The 22,407-nt window shown below is 41.3% G+C and overlaps 1 protein-coding gene across 1 annotated transcript in view; it reads left to right on the top strand.

Moving 5' to 3' along the window:
• Positions 1-21,757, top strand: part of chsy3 (chondroitin sulfate synthase 3) — a 190,733-nt gene extending 168,976 nt beyond the window's left edge. The window contains exon 3 of the mRNA XM_014145320.3: positions 19,268-21,757. Coding sequence (XP_014000795.1) covers positions 19,268-20,839 — 1,572 coding nt within the window. The 3' untranslated portion in view covers positions 20,840-21,757. The remainder of the gene's footprint in view (positions 1-19,267) is intronic.
• Positions 21,758-22,407: the final 650 nt, after the last annotated feature.

The raw sequence follows: 22,407 nt of genomic DNA, 5'->3' as shown, positions 1-22,407 counted from the left end.
GAGGAATCTGGCTCCAGGAATGTGCCCTGTAACGTCTGGAACATTGGTGTGAGTAGGACGAAGGGAAACGCTGGTGGACAGGCAGCCAATAAGGGATCTCATCCCTAGAGTTCCCAGAGTCCAATAACTGCCTGTGTCATAGAACCAGAAGAGGAAATGATACTTTTTCATGCCGTTAGGAATATTTAAAGGAATTCGATCTTATGAACTTTACTACTGGCATTGTATTAACAGAGGAGTAATGAAAAAATAGGTTAGAGTGTCGTTGAGGAAACATTGTGCTATGTCCATGTTTTCCTGCCAAGTGGTCACAGCATAATTAAGAACATACATACAACATTGAAGTCGACCTCATCAGAATAGTATTGCATCCCAAATGACACCCTATCCCCTACATAGTGCACTACTTTTGACCAGAGCTCTATGGGTCGTGGTCGATAGTAGTGCCCTAAATAGGGAATAGGGTGCCATTTGGGACATAACCTATGTGTGGGCGGCTGAAACCCAACAGGGAACCGCTAGATGAAAGGACCTGGGGAAGTCATTGAAAGTCAGCAGTATTAACCAGTCGCCTACAATCCACCTAATTGGAATATCACTGTGGCTTTCTGTAGGATCAGCTGGGTACACCCATTGGGGCATTTGGCTGGGGTGTACACTTGAAAGTTAGAACCAGAAACGGAAAGATCATTATTTGTCTAATAATTTGGGGGTCTTGAAGAGAGAAATTGGGGCCTCACGGGAAAGAACAGACTGGTTTCTGGTCTAAGTCTGTCGCTGGTAGTGTATGCATATTACATGGTTAGGGCCAGTAATGTGACAAGGTTAGGGCTGCAGAAGTAATATGACATGGTTAGGGCTGCAGCAGTAATATGACATGGTTAGGGCTGCAGCAGTAATATGACATGGTTAGGACCAGTAATGTGACATGGTTAGGGCTGCAGCAGTAATATGACATGGTTAGGGCTGCAGCAGTAATATGACATGGTTAGGACCAGTAATGTGACATGGTTAGGGCTGCAGCAGTAATATGACATGGTTAGGACCAGTAATGTGACATGGTTAGGGCTGCAGAAGTAATATGACATGGTTAGGGCTGCAGCAGTAATATGACATGGTTAGGGCTGCAGCAGTAATATGACATGGTTAGGGCCAGCAATGTGACATGGTTAGGGCCAGTAATGTGACATGGGGCCGTTGGACGGGGGCCAGTAATATGACATGGTTAGGGCTGCAGCAGTAATATGACATGGTTAGGGCTGCAGCAGTAATGTGACATGGTTAGGGCTGCAGCAGTAATATGACATGATTAGGGCTGCAGCAGTAATATGACATGGTTAGGGCTGCAGCAGTAATATGACATGGTTAGGGCTGCAGCAGTAATATGACATGATTAGGGCTGCAGCAGTAATATGACATGATTAGGGCTGCAGCAGTAATATGACATGGTTAGGGCTGCAGCAGTAATATGACATGGTTAGGGCTGCAGCAGTAATGTGACATGGTTAGGGCCAGTAATGTGACATGGTTAGGGCTGCAGCAGTAATATGACATGGTTAGGGCTGCAGCAGTAATATGACATGGTTAGGGCTGCAGCAGTAATGTGACATGGTTAGGGCTGCAGCAGTAATGTGACATGGTTAGGGCTGCAGCAGTAATGTGACATGGTTAGGGATACAGCAGTAATAGGACATGGTTAGGGCTGCAGCAGTAATATGACATGGTTAGGGCTGCAGCAGTAATGTGACATGGTTAGGGCTGCAGCAGTAATGTGACATGGTTAGGGCTGCAGCAGTAATGTGACATGGTTAGGGCTGCAGCAGTAATATGACATGGTTAGGGCTGCAGCAGTAATATGACATGGTTAGGGCCAGTAATGTGACATGGTTAGGGCTGCAGCAGTAATATGACATGGTTAGGGCCAGTAATGTGACATGGTTAGGGCTGCAGCAGTAATATGACATGGTTAGGGCCAGTAATGTGACATGGTTAGGGCTGCAGCAGTAATATGACATGGTTAGGGCTGCAGCAGTAATGTGACATGGTTAGGGACAGTAATGTGACATGGTTAGGGCTGCAGCAGTAATATGACATGGTTAGGGCTGCAGCAGTAATATGACATGGTTAGGGCTGCAGCAGTAATATGACATGGTTAGGGCCAGTAATGTGACATGGTTAGGGCTGCAGCAGTAATATGACATGGTTAGGGCTGTAGCAGTAATATGACATGGTTAGGGCTGCAGCAGTAATGTGACATGGTTAGGGCTGCAGCAGTAATATGACATGGTTAGGGCTGCAGCAGTAATATGACATGGTTAGGGCTGCAGCAGTAATATGACATGGTTAGGGCCAGTAATGTGACATGGTTAGGGCTGCAGCAGTAATATGACATGGTTAGGGCTGTAGCAGTAATATGACATGGTTAGGGCTGCAGCAGTAATATGACATGGTTAGGGCTGCAGCAGTAATATTACATGGTTAGGGCTGCAGCAGTAATATTACATGGTTAGGGCTGCAGCAGTAATATGACATGGTTAGGGCCAGTAATGTGACATGGTTAGGGCTGCAGCAGTAATGTGACATGGTTAGGGCCAGTAATATGACATGGTTAGGGCTGCAGCAGTAATGTGACATGGTTAGGGCCAGTAATGGGACATGGTTAGGGCTGCAGCAGTAATATGACATGGTTAGGGCTGCAGCAGTAATATGACATGGTTAGGGCTGCAGCAGTAATATGACATGGTTAGGGCTGCAGCAGTAATGTGACATGGTTAGGGCTGCAGCAGTAATATGACATGGTTAGGGCCAGTAATATGACATGGTTAGGGCCAGTAATGTGACATGGTTAGGGCTGCAGCAGTAATGTGACATGGTTAGGGCCAGTAATATGACATGGTTAGGGCTGCAGCAGTAATATGACATGGTTAGGGCTGCAGCAGTAATATGACATGGTTAGGGCTGCAGCAGTAATATGACATGGTTAGGGCCAGTAATGTGACATGGTTAGGGCCAGTAATATGACATGGTTAGGGCCAGTAATGTGACAAGGTTAGGGCTGCAGCAGTAATATGACATGGTTAGGGCTGCAGCAGTAATATGACATGGTTAGGGCTGCAGCAGTAATATGACATGGTTAGGGCTGCAGCAGTAATATGACATGGTTAGGGACAGTAATGTGACATGGTTAGGGCCAGTAATGTGACATGGTTAGGGCTGCAGCAGTAATATGACATGGTTAGGGCTGCAGCAGTAATGTGACATGGTTAGGGCCAGTAATATGACATGGTTAGGGCTGCAGCAGTAATATGACATGGTTAGGGCTGCAGCAGTAATGTGACATGGTTAGGGCCAGTAATATGACATGGTTAGGGCCAGTAATGTGACAAGGTTAGGGCTGCAGCAGTAATATGACATGGTTAGGGCTGCAGCAGTAATATGACATGGTTAGGGCTGCAGCAGTAATATGACATGGTTAGGGCTGCAGCAGTAATATGACATGGTTAGGGACAGTAATGTGACATGGTTAGGGACAGTAATGTGACATGGTTAGGGCTGCAGCAGTAATATGACATGGTTAGGGCTGCAGCAGTAATGTGACATGGTTAGGGCCAGTAATATGACATGGTTAGGGCTGCAGCAGTAATATGACATGGTTAGGGCTGCAGCAGTAATGTGACATGGTTAGGGCCAGTAATATGACATGGTTAGGGCTGCAGCAGTAATATGACATGGTTAGGGCTGCAGCAGTAATATGACGTGGTTAGGGCTGCAGCAGTAATGTGACATGGTTAGGGCTGCAGCAGTAATATGACGTGGTTAGGGTTGCAGCAGTAATATGACATGGTTAGGGCTGCAGCAGTAATATGACATGGTTAGGGCTGCAGCAGTAATATGACATGGTTAGGGCCAGTAATGTGACATGGTTAGGGCTGCAGCAGTAATATGACATGGTTAGGGCTGCAGCAGTAATATGACATGGTTAGGGCTGCAGCAGTAATATGACATGGTTAGGGCCAGTAATGTGACATGGTTAGGGCTGCAGCAGTAATATGACATGGTTAGGGCTGCAGCAGTAATATGACATGGTTAGGGCTGCAGCAGTAATATGACATGGTGAGGGCTGCAGCAGTAATATGACATGGTTAGGGCCAGTAATGTGACATGGTTAGGGCTGCAGCAGTAATATGACATGGTTAGGGCTGCAGCAGTAATATGACATGGTTAGGGCTGCAGCAGTAATATGACATGGTTAGGACCAGTAATGTGACATGGTTAGGGCTGCAGCAGTAATATGACATGGTTAGGGCTGCAGCAGTAATATGACATGGTTAGGACCAGTAATGTGACATGGTTAGGGCTGCAGCAGTAATATGACATGGTTAGGACCAGTAATGTGACATGGTTAGGGCTGCAGAAGTAATATGACATGGTTAGGGCTGCAGCAGTAATATGACATGGTTAGGGCTGCAGCAGTAATATGACATGGTTAGGGCCAGCAATGTGACATGGTTAGGGCCAGTAATGTGACATGGTTAGGGCCAGTAATATGACATGGTTAGGGCTGCAGCAGTAATATGACATGGTTAGGGCTGCAGCAGTAATGTGACATGGTTAGGGCTGCAGCAGTAATATGACATGATTAGGGCTGCAGCAGTAATATGACATGGTTAGGGCTGCAGCAGTAATATGACATGGTTAGGGCTGCAGCAGTAATATGACATGATTAGGGCTGCAGCAGTAATATGACATGGTTAGGGCTGCAGCAGTAATATGACATGGTTAGGGCTGCAGCAGTAATGTGACATGGTTAGGGCCAGTAATGTGACATGGTTAGGGCTGCAGCAGTAATATGACATGGTTAGGGCTGCAGCAGTAATATGACATGGTTAGGGCTGCAGCAGTAATGTGACATGGTTAGGGCTGCAGCAGTAATGTGACATGGTTAGGGCTGCAGCAGTAATGTGACATGGTTAGGGATACAGCAGTAATAGGACATGGTTAGGGCTGCAGCAGTAATATGACATGGTTAGGGCTGCAGCAGTAATGTGACATGGTTAGGGCTGCAGCAGTAATGTGACATGGTTAGGGCTGCAGCAGTAATGTGACATGGTTAGGGCTGCAGCAGTAATATGACATGGTTAGGGCTGCAGCAGTAATATGACATGGTTAGGGCCAGTAATGTGACATGGTTAGGGCTGCAGCAGTAATATGACATGGTTAGGGCCAGTAATGTGACATGGTTAGGGCTGCAGCAGTAATATGACATGGTTAGGGCCAGTAATGTGACATGGTTAGGGCTGCAGCAGTAATATGACATGGTTAGGGCTGCAGCAGTAATGTGACATGGTTAGGGACAGTAATGTGACATGGTTAGGGCTGCAGCAGTAATATGACATGGTTAGGGCTGCAGCAGTAATATGACATGGTTAGGGCTGCAGCAGTAATATGACATGGTTAGGGCCAGTAATGTGACATGGTTAGGGCTGCAGCAGTAATATGACATGGTTAGGGCTGTAGCAGTAATATGACATGGTTAGGGCTGCAGCAGTAATGTGACATGGTTAGGGCTGCAGCAGTAATATGACATGGTTAGGGCTGCAGCAGTAATATGACATGGTTAGGGCTGCAGCAGTAATATGACATGGTTAGGGCCAGTAATGTGACATGGTTAGGGCTGCAGCAGTAATATGACATGGTTAGGGCTGTAGCAGTAATATGACATGGTTAGGGCTGCAGCAGTAATATGACATGGTTAGGGCTGCAGCAGTAATATTACATGGTTAGGGCTGCAGCAGTAATATTACATGGTTAGGGCTGCAGCAGTAATATGACATGGTTAGGGCCAGTAATGTGACATGGTTAGGGCTGCAGCAGTAATGTGACATGGTTAGGGCCAGTAATATGACATGGTTAGGGCTGCAGCAGTAATGTGACATGGTTAGGGCCAGTAATGGGACATGGTTAGGGCTGCAGCAGTAATATGACATGGTTAGGGCTGCAGCAGTAATATGACATGGTTAGGGCTGCAGCAGTAATATGACATGGTTAGGGCTGCAGCAGTAATGTGACATGGTTAGGGCTGCAGCAGTAATATGACATGGTTAGGGCCAGTAATATGACATGGTTAGGGCCAGTAATGTGACATGGTTAGGGCTGCAGCAGTAATGTGACATGGTTAGGGCCAGTAATATGACATGGTTAGGGCTGCAGCAGTAATATGACATGGTTAGGGCTGCAGCAGTAATATGACATGGTTAGGGCTGCAGCAGTAATATGACATGGTTAGGGCCAGTAATGTGACATGGTTAGGGCCAGTAATATGACATGGTTAGGGCCAGTAATGTGACAAGGTTAGGGCTGCAGCAGTAATATGACATGGTTAGGGCTGCAGCAGTAATATGACATGGTTAGGGCTGCAGCAGTAATATGACATGGTTAGGGCTGCAGCAGTAATATGACATGGTTAGGGACAGTAATGTGACATGGTTAGGGCCAGTAATGTGACATGGTTAGGGCTGCAGCAGTAATATGACATGGTTAGGGCTGCAGCAGTAATGTGACATGGTTAGGGCCAGTAATATGACATGGTTAGGGCTGCAGCAGTAATATGACATGGTTAGGGCTGCAGCAGTAATGTGACATGGTTAGGGCCAGTAATATGACATGGTTAGGGCCAGTAATGTGACAAGGTTAGGGCTGCAGCAGTAATATGACATGGTTAGGGCTGCAGCAGTAATATGACATGGTTAGGGCTGCAGCAGTAATATGACATGGTTAGGGCTGCAGCAGTAATATGACATGGTTAGGGACAGTAATGTGACATGGTTAGGGACAGTAATGTGACATGGTTAGGGCTGCAGCAGTAATATGACATGGTTAGGGCTGCAGCAGTAATGTGACATGGTTAGGGCCAGTAATATGACATGGTTAGGGCTGCAGCAGTAATATGACATGGTTAGGGCTGCAGCAGTAATGTGACATGGTTAGGGCCAGTAATATGACATGGTTAGGGCTGCAGCAGTAATATGACATGGTTAGGGCTGCAGCAGTAATATGACGTGGTTAGGGCTGCAGCAGTAATGTGACATGGTTAGGGCTGCAGCAGTAATATGACGTGGTTAGGGTTGCAGCAGTAATATGACATGGTTAGGGCTGCAGCAGTAATATGACATGGTTAGGGCTGCAGCAGTAATATGACATGGTTAGGGCCAGTAATGTGACATGGTTAGGGCTGCAGCAGTAATATGACATGGTTAGGGCTGCAGCAGTAATATGACATGGTTAGGGCTGCAGCACTAATATGACATGGTTAGGGCCAGTAATGTGACATGGTTAGGGCTGCAGCAGTAATATGACATGGTTAGGGCTGCAGCAGTAATATGACATGGTTAGGGCTGCAGCAGTAATATGACATGGTGAGGGCTGCAGCAGTAATATGACATGGTTAGGGCCAGTAATGTGACATGGTTAGGGCTGCAGCAGTAATATGACATGGTTAGGGCTGCAGCAGTAATATGACATGGTTAGGGCTGCAGCAGTAATATGACATGGTTGAGGGCTGCAGCAGTAATATGACATGGTTAGGGCTGCAGCAGTAATATGACATGGTTAGGGCTGCAGCAGTAATATGACATGGTTAGGGCTGCAGCAGTAATATGACATGGTTAGGGCTGCAGCAGTAATATGACATGGTTAGGGCTGCAGCAGTAATATGACATGGTTAGGGCTGCAGCAGTAATGTGACATGGTTAGGGCTGCAGCAGTAATATGACGTGGTTAGGGTTGCAGCAGTAATATGACATGGTTAGGGCTGCAGCAGTAATATGACATGGTTAGGGCTGCAGCAGTAATATGACATGGTTAGGGCTGCAGCAGTAATATGACATGGTTAGGACCAGTAATGTGACATGGTTAGGGCTGCAGCAGTAATATGACATGGTTAGGGCTGCAGCAGTAATATGACATGGTTAGGGCTGCAGCAGTAATATGACATGGTTAGGGCCAGTAATGTGACATGGTTAGGGCTGCAGCAGTAATATGACATGGTTAGGGCTGCAGCAGTAATATGACATGGTTAGGGCTGCAGCAGTAATATGACATGGTTAGGGCTGCAGCAGTAATATGACATGGTTAGGGCCAGTAATGTGACATGGTTAGGGCTGCAGCAGTAATATGACATGGTGAGGGCTGCAGCAGTAATGTGACATGGTTAGGGCTGCAGCAGTAATATGACATGGTTAGGGCTGCAGCAGTAATATGACATGGTGAGGGCTGCAGCAGTAATATGACATGGTTAGGGCTGCAGCAGTAATATGACATGGTGAGGGCTGCAGCAGTAATATGACATGGTTAGGGCTGCAGCAGTAATATGACATGGTTAGGGCTGCAGCAGTAATATGACATGGTTAGGGCCAGTAATGTGACATGGTTAGGGCTGCAGCAGTAATATGACATGGTTAGGGCTGCAGCAGTAATATGACATGGTTAGGGCCAGTAATGTGACATGGTTAGGGCCAGTCAGGGGCGAAAATCTGATATCAACTTTGGAGGGGACAATTTCATTAAATTTTCTCAAGAGCAATTCCTGAGGGGGACACCAAAAGTAGTGCTGTAACACATAGCCTACATTGTAATATGGTAAATGTATATTGAGGAACCAAAGAAATAAGGTGTTTGCCGTACTCCTAACTACCGGTACCCAAAACTACACAACTAATCACAACAGCAATACCATTGCCTTTAACAAATCTTAGTTCAGTCACCAGTTTAAGTTGAGAGTGGGGGTATCCATGGCATTTTCCAATTATGTTCCTATTTTACAAGTCAAAAAAATTGAGAACCTTTCATAATGTTGCCAAACAAAGACTCAACAAACTTACCTGAGACTCCCTGTCTCTGCCAGTCTGTCCCTGCATATCTGTCCCCAACTCTGCTGTCTGTGTGCCATCTGTTGCTTGCTCTGCCCAATGACATCATTGTGAAACATTTCCATTAGAATTTCATTTCTTTCTTATGAACATTTTATCAACTAGTCTTTGAGATATTAGGCTACTAGGGTTTTTACTTTGCGTTTTGGTGTACTGAAAAATACTCTGATGTCCGCCATTTTTCTACCTGGCTGGCTGGCTGGCTACACACACACACAGTGTGTAGGTTATTTACTGTAGGAGATGGGCTTCTATCATCTTATCTTTTATCATTCTATTTGGGCTTCGATCTAAAAGGTAGCTAGCAAATGTGAAACAGATTAAAATGACAAGAGTTGACAGCTGTATGAGTTCAGAATTTACACAACATATGCTGCAACCTTTTGTAATTTTAATAGTTTGTTTCATATTGGCTGGCTTCCAACAATAGCTGAATTTGCAAAGCTAGTGAGCACCAATTCCGTTTCAGTGGTGTTTGCTATAATCTTTGCTACCCGGGTTAAATAAAATAAATAAATAAAAGTTCCCTTGCGATAATTTAGCTTTTGCAACGAGACCATTAAATATATTTAAGACAATGGTAGAAGAGAGTGTAGTTCTGTTCAGTTTGGACTTCAGTTTATCGCTAACCTTATCACAGGGACTTTGAAGCACTAACTTACATCATCTGCATGCTGATCTTGGAATAAATTGACGATAGCAAAGATTCCATCTTTGACGAGGCCACATAAATGGAATAGGTACTAGCTAGCTTAATAGTTAATATTTGCGCGCTAGCTCTGCATATTCAGCTAGTGTGTGCGCGATTGACTGGATTAACCTCACGTCAGTTACGTTCGTTGAGTGCCTTTCAGACAGTAGATACGACCCCTCTGTTAGCTTGCCAACTAAGGAACTGGCAGTGGATCAAACCATTGTGAGGCAAAGGGTGGGGGGGGGGTCGCAATCTTTTGAAACTTAAAAACGTGCTATTAAGTGTCTATAATCAGCACAATTGATTTCATTGCGTATTATTAATATTATTTAAATTACATAGTTATGTTTCAGTGATATATTGGGGGGGACAAATCATATTTTTCCCAGGATGGGGGGGTCGTGTCCCCCCCGGGATTTCCGCCCCTGGGGCCAGTAATATTACATGGTTAGGGCTGCAGCAGTCCGAATCCCTTATGCTCCGTGTCGCTAAACAGGGGCAATTTCCATCTGGAGTAGTGGTACTATTCCATCTGGAGTAGAGTGGTACTTCTCCATCTGGAGTAGAGTGGTACTGCTCCATCTGGAGTAGAGTGGTACTGCTCCATCTGGAGTAGAGTGGTACTGCTCCATCCGGAGTAGAGTGGTACTGCTCCATCCGGAGTAGAGTGGTGCTGATCCATCTGGAGTATAGTTAGTCTTATCCATCTGGAGTATAGTTAGTCTTATCCATCTGGAGTATAGTTAGTCTTATCCATCTGGAGTATAGTTAGTCTTATCCATCTGGAGTAGAGTTAGTCTTTTTCATCTGGAGTAGAGTTAGTCTTATCCGTCTGGGGTAGAGTTAGTCTTTTTCATCTGGAGTAGAGTTAGTCTTATCCGTCTGGGGTAGAGTTAGTCTTTTTCATCTGGAGTAGAGTCAGTCTGTTCCATCTGGAGTAGAGTGGTACTGCTCCATCCGGAGTAGAGTGGTACTGCTCCATCCGGAGTAGAGTGGTACTGCTCCATCCGGAGTAGAGTGGTACTGCTCCATCCGGAGTAGAGTGGTACTGCTCCATCCGGAGTAGAGTGGTACTTCTCCATCCGGAGTAGAGTGGTACTTCTCCATCTGGAGTAGAGTGGTACTTCTCCATCTGGAGTAGAGTGGTACTTCTCCATCTGGAGTAGAGTGGTACTTCTCCATCTGGAGTAGAGTGGTACTTCTCCATCTGGAGTAGAGTGGTACTTCTCCATCTGGAGTAGAGTGGTACTTCTCCATCTGGAGTAGAGTGGTACTTCTCCATCTGGAGTAGAGTGGTACTTCTCCATCTGGAGTAGAGTGGTACTTCTCCATCTGGAGTAGAGTGGTACTTCTCCATCTGGAGTAGAGTGGTACTTCTCCATCTGGAGTAGAGTGGTACTGCTCCATCTGGAGTAGAGTGGTACTTCTCCATCCGGAGTAGAGTGGTACTGCTCCATCCGGAGTAGAGTGGTACTGCTCCATCCGGAGTAGAGTGGTACTGCTCCATCCGGAGTAGAGTGGTACTGCTCCATCCGGAGTAGAGTGGTACTTCTCCATCCGGAGTAGAGTGGTACTGCTCCATCCGGAGTAGAGTGGTACTGCTCCATCCGGAGTAGAGTGGTACTGCTCCATCCGGAGTAGAGTGGTACTGCTCCATCCGGAGTAGAGTGGTGCTGCTCCATCCGGAGTAGAGTGGTGCTGCTCCATCCGGAGTAGAGTGGTGCTGCTCCATCCGGAGTAGAGTGGTGCTGCTCCATCCGGAGTAGAGTGGTGCTGCTCCATCCGGAGTAGAGTGGTGCTGCTCCATCCGGAGTATAGTTAGTCTTATCCATCCGGAGTATAGTTAGTCTTATCCATCCGGAGTAGAGTTAGTCTTATCCATCCGGAGTAGAGTTAGTCTTTTTCATCCGGAGTAGAGTTAGTCTGTTCCATCCGGAGTAGAGTGGTACTGCTCCATCCGGAGTAGAGTGGTACTGCTCCATCCGGAGTAGAGTGGTACTGCTCCATCCGGAGTAGAGTGGTACTGCTCCATCCGGAGTAGAGTGGTACTGCTCCATCCGGAGTAGAGTGGTACTGCTCCATCCGGAGTAGAGTGGTACTTCTCCATGCGGAGTAGAGTGGTACTTCTCCATCTGGAGTAGAGTGGTACTTCTCCATCTGGAGTAGAGTGGTACTTCTCCATCTGGAGTAGAGTGGTACTGCTCCATCTGGAGTAGAGTGGTACTGCTCCATCTGGAGTAGAGTGGTACTGCTCCATCTGGAGTAGAGTGGTACTGCTCCATCTGGAGTAGAGTGGTACTGCTCCATCTGGAGTAGAGTGGTACTGCTCCATCTGGAGTAGAGTGGTACTGCTCCATCTGGAGTAGAGTGGTACTGCTCCATCTGGAGTAGAGTGGTACTGCTCCATCCGGAGTAGAGTGGTACTGCTCCATCCGGAGTAGAGTGGTACTGCTCCATCCGGAGTAGAGTGGTGCTGTTCCATCTGAAGCCGAGTTAGTCTGGTCCATCTGGAGTAGAGTGGTACTGGTCCATCTGGAGTAGAGTTAGTCTTTTTCATCTGGAGTAGAGTTAGTCTGTTCCATCTGGAGTAGAGTCAGTCTGTTCCATCTGGAGTAGAGTCAGTCTGTTCCATCTGGAGTAGAGTCAGTCTATTCCATCTGAAGTAGAGTGGTACTGCTCCATCTGGAGTAGAGTTAGTCTGTTCCATCTGGAGTATAGTGGTACAGATCCATCTGGAGTAGAGTTAGTTTGTTCCGTCTGGAGTAGAGAAGTACTGATTCATCAGGAGTAGAGTGCTTCCAGAGTGTTTCCAGCGGCCAGGGCCTAAATGCATGACATGTTTTCCATTTGCTAAATGTTTCTTGTGGGCCCTCACTTCATGTTGCCAAATTGCTTCTCTGTGCAGTTCTTTCATTCGGGAGCTTAAAACCATTAATTTTCAATTTAAGTGCAGTTACGAAAAGGAAGCTCAGTGCCGTAATGATAGGGAACAGAATCAAGCAGTGCTGCTCGAGGTGCTCCACTTCAGGTGACCCAACATTGGTCGATGTGTTTTATTCTCTGGCTTATTAGTTCTCTTTGAATAACAGAGTGAATATCCAGGAAAACAGGCAGGCTTTATTAGTTCTCTTTGACTAACAGAGTGAATATCCAGGAAAACGGTAATATCCGGGTCAAATTGCAAATGGCTACTAGCTATTCCTTTCAGAAGGTGATAATGTAAAAGAAAATAAAACATTTGGGAAGTCAAGCACTATAGTAGAGTCATATCTATGTTAATGAAGACATATACCCTACCTCATAATATATATCTATGTTAATGAAGACATAAACCCTACCTCATAATATATATCTATGTTAATGAAGACACATACCCTACCTCATAATATATATCTATGTTAATGAAGACATATACCCTACCTCATAATATATATCTATGTTAATGAAGACACATACCCTACCTCATAATATATATCTATGTTAATGAAGACATATACCCTACCTCATAATATATATCTATGTTAATGAAGACATATACCCTACCTCATAATATATATCTATGTTAATGAAGACACATACCCTACCTCATAATATATATCTATGTTAATGAAGACATATACCCTACCTCATAATATATATCTATGTTAATGTAGACATATACCCTACCTCATAATATATATCTATGTTAATGAAGACACATACCCTACCTCATAATATATATCTATGTTAATGAAGACACATACCCTACCTCATAATATATATCTATGTTAATGAAGACACATACCCTACCTCATAATATATATCTATGTTAATGAAGACACATACCCTACCTCATAATATATATCTATGTTAATGAAGACACATACCCTACCTCATAATATATATCTATGTTAATGAAGACATATACCCTACCTCATAATATATATCTATGTTAATGAAGACATATACCCTACCTCATAATATATATCTATGTTAATGAAGACATTACCCTACCTCATAATATATATCTATGTTAATGAAGACATATACCCTACCTCATAATATATATCTATGTTAATGAAGACATATACCCTATCTCATAATATATATCTATGTTAATGAAGACATATACCCTACCTCATAATATATATCTATGTTAATGAAGACATATACCCTACCTCATAATATATATCTATGTTAATGAAGACATATACCCTACCTCATAATATATATCTATGTTAATGAAGACACATACCCTACCTCATAATATATATCTATGTTAATGAAGACATATACCCTACCTCATAATATATATCTATGTTAATGTAGACATATACCCTACCTCATAATATATATCTATGTTAATGAAGACACATACCCTACCTCATAATATATATCTATGTTAATGAAGACACATACCCTACCTCATAATATATATCTATGTTAATGAAGACACATACCCTACCTCATAATATATATCTATGTTAATGAAGACACATACCCTACCTCATAATATATATCTATGTTAATGAAGACACATACCCTACCTCATAATATATATCTATGTTAATGAAGACATATACCCTACCTCATAATATATATCTATGTTAATGAAGACATATACCCTACCTCATAATATATATCTATGTTAATGAAGACATTACCCTACCTCATAATATATATCTATGTTAATGAAGACATATACCCTACCTCATAATATATATCTATGTTAATGAAGACATATACCCTATCTCATAATATATATCTATGTTAATGAAGACATATACCCTACCTCATAATATATATCTATGTTAATGAAGACATATACCCTACCTCATAATATATATCTATGTTAATGAAGACATATACCCTACCTCATAATATATATCTATGTTAATGAAGACACATACCCTACCTCATAATATATATCTATGTTAATGAAGACACATACCCTACCTCATAATATATATCTATGTTAATGAAGACATATACCCTACCTCATAATATATATCTATGTTAATGAAGACACATACCCTACCTCATAATATATATCTATGTTAATGAAAACATATACCCTACCTCATAATATATATCTATGTTAATGAAGACATATACCCTACCTCATAATATATATCTATGTTAATGAAGACACATACCCTACCTCATAATATATATCTATGTTAATGAAGACATATACCCTACCTCATAATATATATCTATGTTAATGAAGACATATACCCTACCTCATAATATATATCTATGTTAATGAAGACATATACCCTACCTCATAATATATATCTATGTTAATGAAGACATATACCCTACCTCATAATATATATCTGTTAATGAAGACACATACCCTACCTCATAATATATATCTATGTTAATGAAGACACATACCCTACCTCATAATATATATCTATGTTAATGAAGACATATACCCTACCTCATAATATATATCTATGTTAATGAAGACACATACCCTACCTCATAATATATATCTATGTTAATGAAGACATATACCCTACCTCATAATATATATCTATGTTAATGAAGACACATACCCTACCTCATAATATATATCTATGTTAATGAAGACACATACCCTACCTTATAATATATATCTATGTTAATGAAGACACATACCCTACCTCATAATATATATCTATGTTAATGAAGACACATACCCTACCTTATAATATATATCTATGTTAATGAAGACACATACCCTACCTTATAATATATATCTATGTTAATGAAGACACATACCCTACCTCATAATATATATCTATGTTAATGAAGACATATACCCTACCTCATAATATATATCTATGTTAATGAAGACATATACCCTACCTCATAATATATATCTATGTTAATGAAGACATATACCCTATCTCATAATATATATCTATGTTAATGAAGACATATACCCTACCTCATAATATATATCTATGTTAATGAAGACATATACCCTACCTCATAATATATATCTATGTTAATGAAGACATATACCCTACCTCATAATATATATCTATGTTAATGAAGACACATACCCTACCTCATAATATATATCTATGTTAATGAAGACACATACCCTACCTCATAATATATATCTATGTTAATGAAGACATATACCCTACCTCATAATATATATCTATGTTAATGAAGACATATACCCTACCTCATAATATATATCTATGTTAATGAAGACATATACCCTACCTCATAATATATATCTATGTTAATGAAGACACATACCCTACCTCATAATATATATCTATGTTAATGAAGACATATACCCTACCTCATAATATATATCTATGTTAATGAAGACACATACCCTACCTCATAATATATATCTATGTTAATGAAGACATATACCCTACCTCATAATATATATCTATGTTAATGAAGACATATACCCTACCTCATAATATATATCTATGTTAATGAAGACACATACCCTACCTCATAATATATATCTATGTTAATGAAGACATATACCCTACCTCATAATATATATCTATGTTAATGTAGACATATACCCTACCTCATAATATATATCTATGTTAATGAAGACACATACCCTACCTCATAATATATATCTATGTTAATGAAGACACATACCCTACCTCATAATATATATCTATGTTAATGAAGACACATACCCTACCTCATAATATATATCTATGTTAATGAAGACACATACCCTACCTCATAATATATATCTATGTTAATGAAGACACATACCCTACCTCATAATATATATCTATGTTAATGAAGACACATACCCTACCTCATAATATATATCTATGTTAATGAAGACATATACCCTACCTCATAATATATATCTATGTTAATGAAGACATTACCCTACCTCATAATATATATCTATGTTAATGAAGACATATACCCTACCTCATAATATATATCTATGTTAATGAAGACATATACCCTATCTCATAATATATATCTATGTTAATGAAGACATATACCCTACCTCATAATATATATCTATGTTAATGAAGACATATACCCTACCTCATAATATATATCTATGTTAATGAAGACACATACCCTACCTCATAATATATATCTATGTTAATGAAGACACATACCCTACCTCATAATATATATCTATGTTAATGAAGACATATACCCTACCTCATAATATATATCTATGTTAATGAAGACACATACCCTACCTCATAATATATATCTATGTTAATGAAAACATATACCCTACCTCATAATATATATCTATGTTAATGAAGACATATACCCTACCTCATAATATATATCTATGTTAATGAAGACACATACCCTACCTCATAATATATATCTATGTTAATGAAGACATATACCCTACCTCATAATATATATCTATGTTAATGAAGACATATACCCTACCTCATAATATATATCTATGTTAATGAAGACATATACCCTACCTCATAATATATATCTATGTTAATGAAGACATATACCCTACCTCATAATATATATCTGTTAATGAAGACACATACCCTACCTCATAATATATATCTATGTTAATGAAGACACATACCCTACCTCATAATATATATCTATGTTAATGAAGACATATACCCTACCTCATAATATATATCTATGTTAATGAAGACACATACCCTACCTCATAATATATATCTATGTTAATGAAGACATATACCCTACCTCATAATATATATCTATGTTAATGAAGACACATACCCTACCTCATAATATATATCTATGTTAATGAAGACACATACCCTACCTTATAATATATATCTATGTTAATGAAGACACATACCCTACCTCATAATATATATCTATGTTAATGAAGACACATACCCTACCTCATAATATATATCTATGTTAATGAAGACATATACCCTACCTTATAATATATATCTATGTTAATGAAGACACATACCCTACCTCATAATATATATCTATGTTAATGAAGACATATACCCTACCTTATAATATATATCTATGTTAATGAAGACATATACCCTACCTTATAATATATATCTATGTTAATGAAGACACATACCCTACCTCATAATATATATCTATGTTAATGAAGACATATACCCTACCTCATAATATATATCTATGTTAATGAAGACACATACCCTACCTCATAATATATATCTATGTTAATGAAGACATATACCCTACCTCATAATATATATCTATGTTAATGAAGACACATACCCTATCTCATAATATCTATCTAAACATTTAGTACAGTGCTTCTTCCAATATGGCTAACAATAGATGCTACACAGCACAGGGAATTGAAAACATCGCTGCACCACTCCAAGCAGTACATATTGGATCCAGTGATAGGGTGCAGCAGATATGTAATTATCAGTGGAGTTTAATTAACAGCTCAATTAGTCTGGTCGATGGGGAGGGCAAAGGGTAATAATGGCTCACAGCGGAGCCTCTGTCGGCAAACACTGAATTAGCAAGCGGTGTCCTTGTATACATCAGCTATGATTAAAGAACATTGCAGTATAACATGGGCTACATGTCTTACTGCAGTTATTGACTGGAATGTAAAAGATAAAGCATATGGGTAGAAATAAGCTGGTTAGTGTTAAGAGGATCAACATACTGTCCCATCACAACATGTTGTGTAATAGCCTGTAACATATACATTTTGAATGGATGTGTGGACATTTCAATGTCATATTCTCTGGACATTATGTACATCCAAGTCTGTTTATTTTACCTCAAGTTGGGGTAAAAGGGAACCAAGTGTTGAACCAGTCAACATCCGTTCTTCTTTAATATGGATTTTGATTAAGCAGTGTCTTGTATAGGTTTCGGAAATGACGAATGTTCATGTTATTTTAGGTCTCCTATCTATCACTTTTTGTGAAGTTGAGTAGGACCGTATTATGTAGTAAACTTTTGTGCTGCCGAGTCATTTGACACGTCAAATAGCTCAATGTATAAATTGGGCTAAGGAGATTGGAAGTGATTACGGGTTCATGATACTGCTCGTCTCTCTTCTCTTTATCTGGCTATAATCTGTCATGGTCCTTCAATACATTTCTACTAACGATTAACTCTGTGTATGCTTTCAAACAATCCCAGTGTTATTCCGTTTAATTAAAATGATTAAGACAAGGGATAAATATCTTAGCGGAGTAATTGGTTTCTCTAAACCAAAATGATCTCCCTATCTTCCCGGCAATTACCATAAAAACGCACAAATAACTGGGCATTTTCTAGAACCTTTTATCACAACGCATCAAAAGGGTAATTGACTGCTTCTTGTAATGAACACTTGTGCTCCATTCCGTCTTTAAGTCATGCTAGTTTTATTGGGAACCTCTCCTGAGCTCGCCTAGTTGGGAAGCTCTACTGAAAGGCTATTATGACCTAGACAATGTGCTGGTTATCAGTATACCAGTTATTAAGCTTTTACAATCCTTACATTAAGCTATGCTTCAAACGAGTATTCAAAGTAGTACACACATTGAGATCCATTAAATTATCCAAACATCACCTGCTTTGTTCCAGGGAATCTGCCTTTAAATAGATCAGAGGATGAGAGTGTGTTTTCCTATTGTATCCATAGACATCACACTAAACATTCCATTATCGACTGTGCTGACCATGGTGTATTTTGCTCTTTCCACAGATGCAGCAGCTCTTCTACGAGAATTACGAGCACAACAAGAAGGGCTTCATCCAGGAGCTCCACAGCAGCAAGATCCACAATGCCATCACACTCCATCCCAACAAGAGGCCTGCCTACCAGTACCGGCTACACGGCTACATGCTAAGCCGCGACATCTCCCGGCTACGCTACCGCACCATCCTCCTGCACCGCGAGGGCCTGGCCATGAGCCGGCTCAGCAATACAGAGGTGCAGTGGGAGGATCAACAGCTGGGAGCACCACCTTCCTACACGCGCTACCAGCCCGCTGAAAGAGGGGACGTCATCGAGTGGGACTTCCTCACTGGCCGACATCTATACTCAACGGGGGAGAACCAGATGCCCCGGCAGGGCCTCGGGAGCCTACTTCGGGCTGCCCTGGAAGACACGGTGCTTCAGGTAATGGAGATGATCAATGAGAACTCCAAAGCCCGTGGGCGTGTTATCGACTTCAAGGAGATCAAGTATGGCTACCGCAGAGTGGACCCCATGCACGGGGCTGAGTACATTCTGGACCTACTACTTCTGTACAAGAAACACAAAGGGCGCAAAGTGACAGTACCTGTTAGGAGGCATGCGTACCTGCAGCAGTCCTTCAGTAGGCCTTTCTTCAGTGAGTCTGAGGAATTGGATGTTGTTAAGCTGGTGGAGGCCATCAACACTGAGTCGCAGTCGTTCTCTTTCCTCTCCAACTCCCTCAAGATATTCTCGCCTTTCCAGTTCTCTGAGTCGACCAGGGAGATGCGCGAACGCAGCCAGAGAAAGGTCAACATCCTGGTCCCGCTGACAGGCAGGTACGACATCTTTCTCCGCTTCATGGAGAACTTTGAGAAGATCTGCCTGATCCCCAAACAGAACGTCAAGCTGGCCATTATATTGGTGGACAACGACAGCAACCAGGACAGGGAGAAGCACTTGGACTTGATCAAGGAGTACAGCAACAAGTATCCCAAAGCAGACCTGTCTGTCATCCCCATGACGGGTGACTTCTCCCGGGGGCTGGCTCTGGAGCTGGGCTCCTCGCAACTTGACAATGACACACTGCTGTTCTTCTGTGACGTGGACCTAGTCTTTAACGGGGACGCCCTGCAGCGGTGCAGGCACAACACCATCCAAAGGAGACAGGCTTACTATCCCGTTGTCTTTAGTCAGTATGATCCTAAAATTGTCTACGCCGGCAACACCCCTGACGATAGCAGCTTTGTGTTCACCAAGAAAAGTGGCTTCTGGAGGGATTACGGCTTTGGAATCACCTGCATATTTAAAAGTGACTTGCAAAAAGCCGGCGGTTTTGATACGTCGATCCAAGGCTGGGGGTTGGAAGATGTAGACCTGTTCACAAAAGTGATTAACTCCGGTTTAAATGTGTTCCGCAGCCAGGAACCAGGAATCGTCCACATTTATCACCCTGTTCAGTGCGACACGAGCCTTGAGCCCAAGCAGTACAAAATGTGCCTAGGGTCTAAGGCAAGTACTTATGCATCTTCCATGCAGTTAGCCGAGCTGTGGCTGGAGAAACACTTAGGGGTAGGCTACAACAGAACTTCCACCTGACATTCCTGCTCTCCGTGGCTCCTCAATGGAGGATACCTCAGTTCTGCATGAGTGCAGACAGCAATGGACTGTGCGTACTTCTATGTGAGAGAGAAAAAGAGAACAAACTGCAGAGAGAGAGAGAGAGAGTTCAAGGGTACGCTCAATTATCTTTGGTGCAATTTGTTGTGTTCCTCTGGTGATTTGTTTCGTCAATTCTCTACAGCGTCTTCCAAAGGACATTGTAATGCCTTTACTCACGGCTTGTTGGGAACTCTGATGTGGTTTGTTTTGTTCCTATTTCCGTTGTTATCATGCGATTCACATGTATGCCTCAGGACCACATCTTTTCATCACCTGGCCATCTCCAATGAATGTGTTCTTTCTTAGCAGCCTTCCGTTGGGTTAGTTACACAGAGCGCCCCTCGCCCCTCGCCTACTGTGAAAAGGACACTGACAACATCACCAGAGAACAAAAAGCAGTAATAATGTTGATGATAATAATACTGAAACAATGACAATAATGCTAATAATAAATGTACTGAAAGTACCACAAATGTGCTTTAAAGCTCCCAGATGGGAAACAGACTGTAAACTAGAGTTTTCTAATTCATACAAAGAACCGAAAGTACTTCATCCGCAGTATTTTTTAAAGAAGCGTGTGAATAATTTTGATGATTGTATCTTTATTTTCTAGTCAAAATATTTACATGGATTTCAGGTACTGGATACCGTCCAACATTCGCTGTGTTCTTAATCTCATTGCAAAGGCCCACATTCTGTCATTCTGTCTGATATGTGACCATGCTTCAATGAACAAAAAGGCATCTTGTCGCCATTACTTTAGCTTTGTGGCTTAGAAGTCGTTCAGTTTGCTGGCAAGAACAACTAAGGTATATTAAAATGGGTTATTTATAATAAAACAAATGTTGAAATGCATCCTTTTCATATCTGTGTTTATTCTAACTTATAACACTGCATTTAAATCAAAAATTGATTTAATAAGTGTGTATATACATCAAATATGCGTACAAATTATTATATGAATAACATGCAAATTACAGATACAGTATAGTGAAATATAAATATCAAATTGCAGTACTCATCACAAATTCAGCTGTGTATATTTTACCAAAAAATGATATTTTAGTATTTATTGTGTTCATTAGTCCACTGTTGATACAGTCCCAATGGATTGTGCATTTCAGCAGATACATTTGAATGATAGAGCACTTTCAGTAAAAATCTTAAGCGTGATGAAAATGTGATTTCAATCATTATGATGCAATTTGTATTACCATAACACTTTTGGATTTGAATTGAAAATGCTCTATCTTGAAAACTTTTTGGGACCATATATCATCAGTAGACTAATGAACAAAATACTGAACAATGTTTTTTTTTAATAAAATATCCTGTACCACTATTTTATTCATTAATTCCAATAATAACTTGTTTGAAAGTAAACAGACCTCAAACACTGCCTTCAAACAGCTCAAATAGCTTCCCTAATTTATTAATCATGTGCAGTCCTCATCCATCGACGTTATTGATCATTTACTTGTCTATTCCATGCACACCACAAATCA

This window comes from Salmo salar, chromosome 01 (assembly GCF_965601325.2).
Source record: "Salmo salar chromosome 01, fSalSal1, whole genome shotgun sequence".
NCBI classification, from domain to species: domain Eukaryota; kingdom Metazoa; phylum Chordata; class Actinopteri; order Salmoniformes; family Salmonidae; genus Salmo; species Salmo salar.
This window is presented reverse-complemented; position numbering and strand designations above follow the sequence as displayed.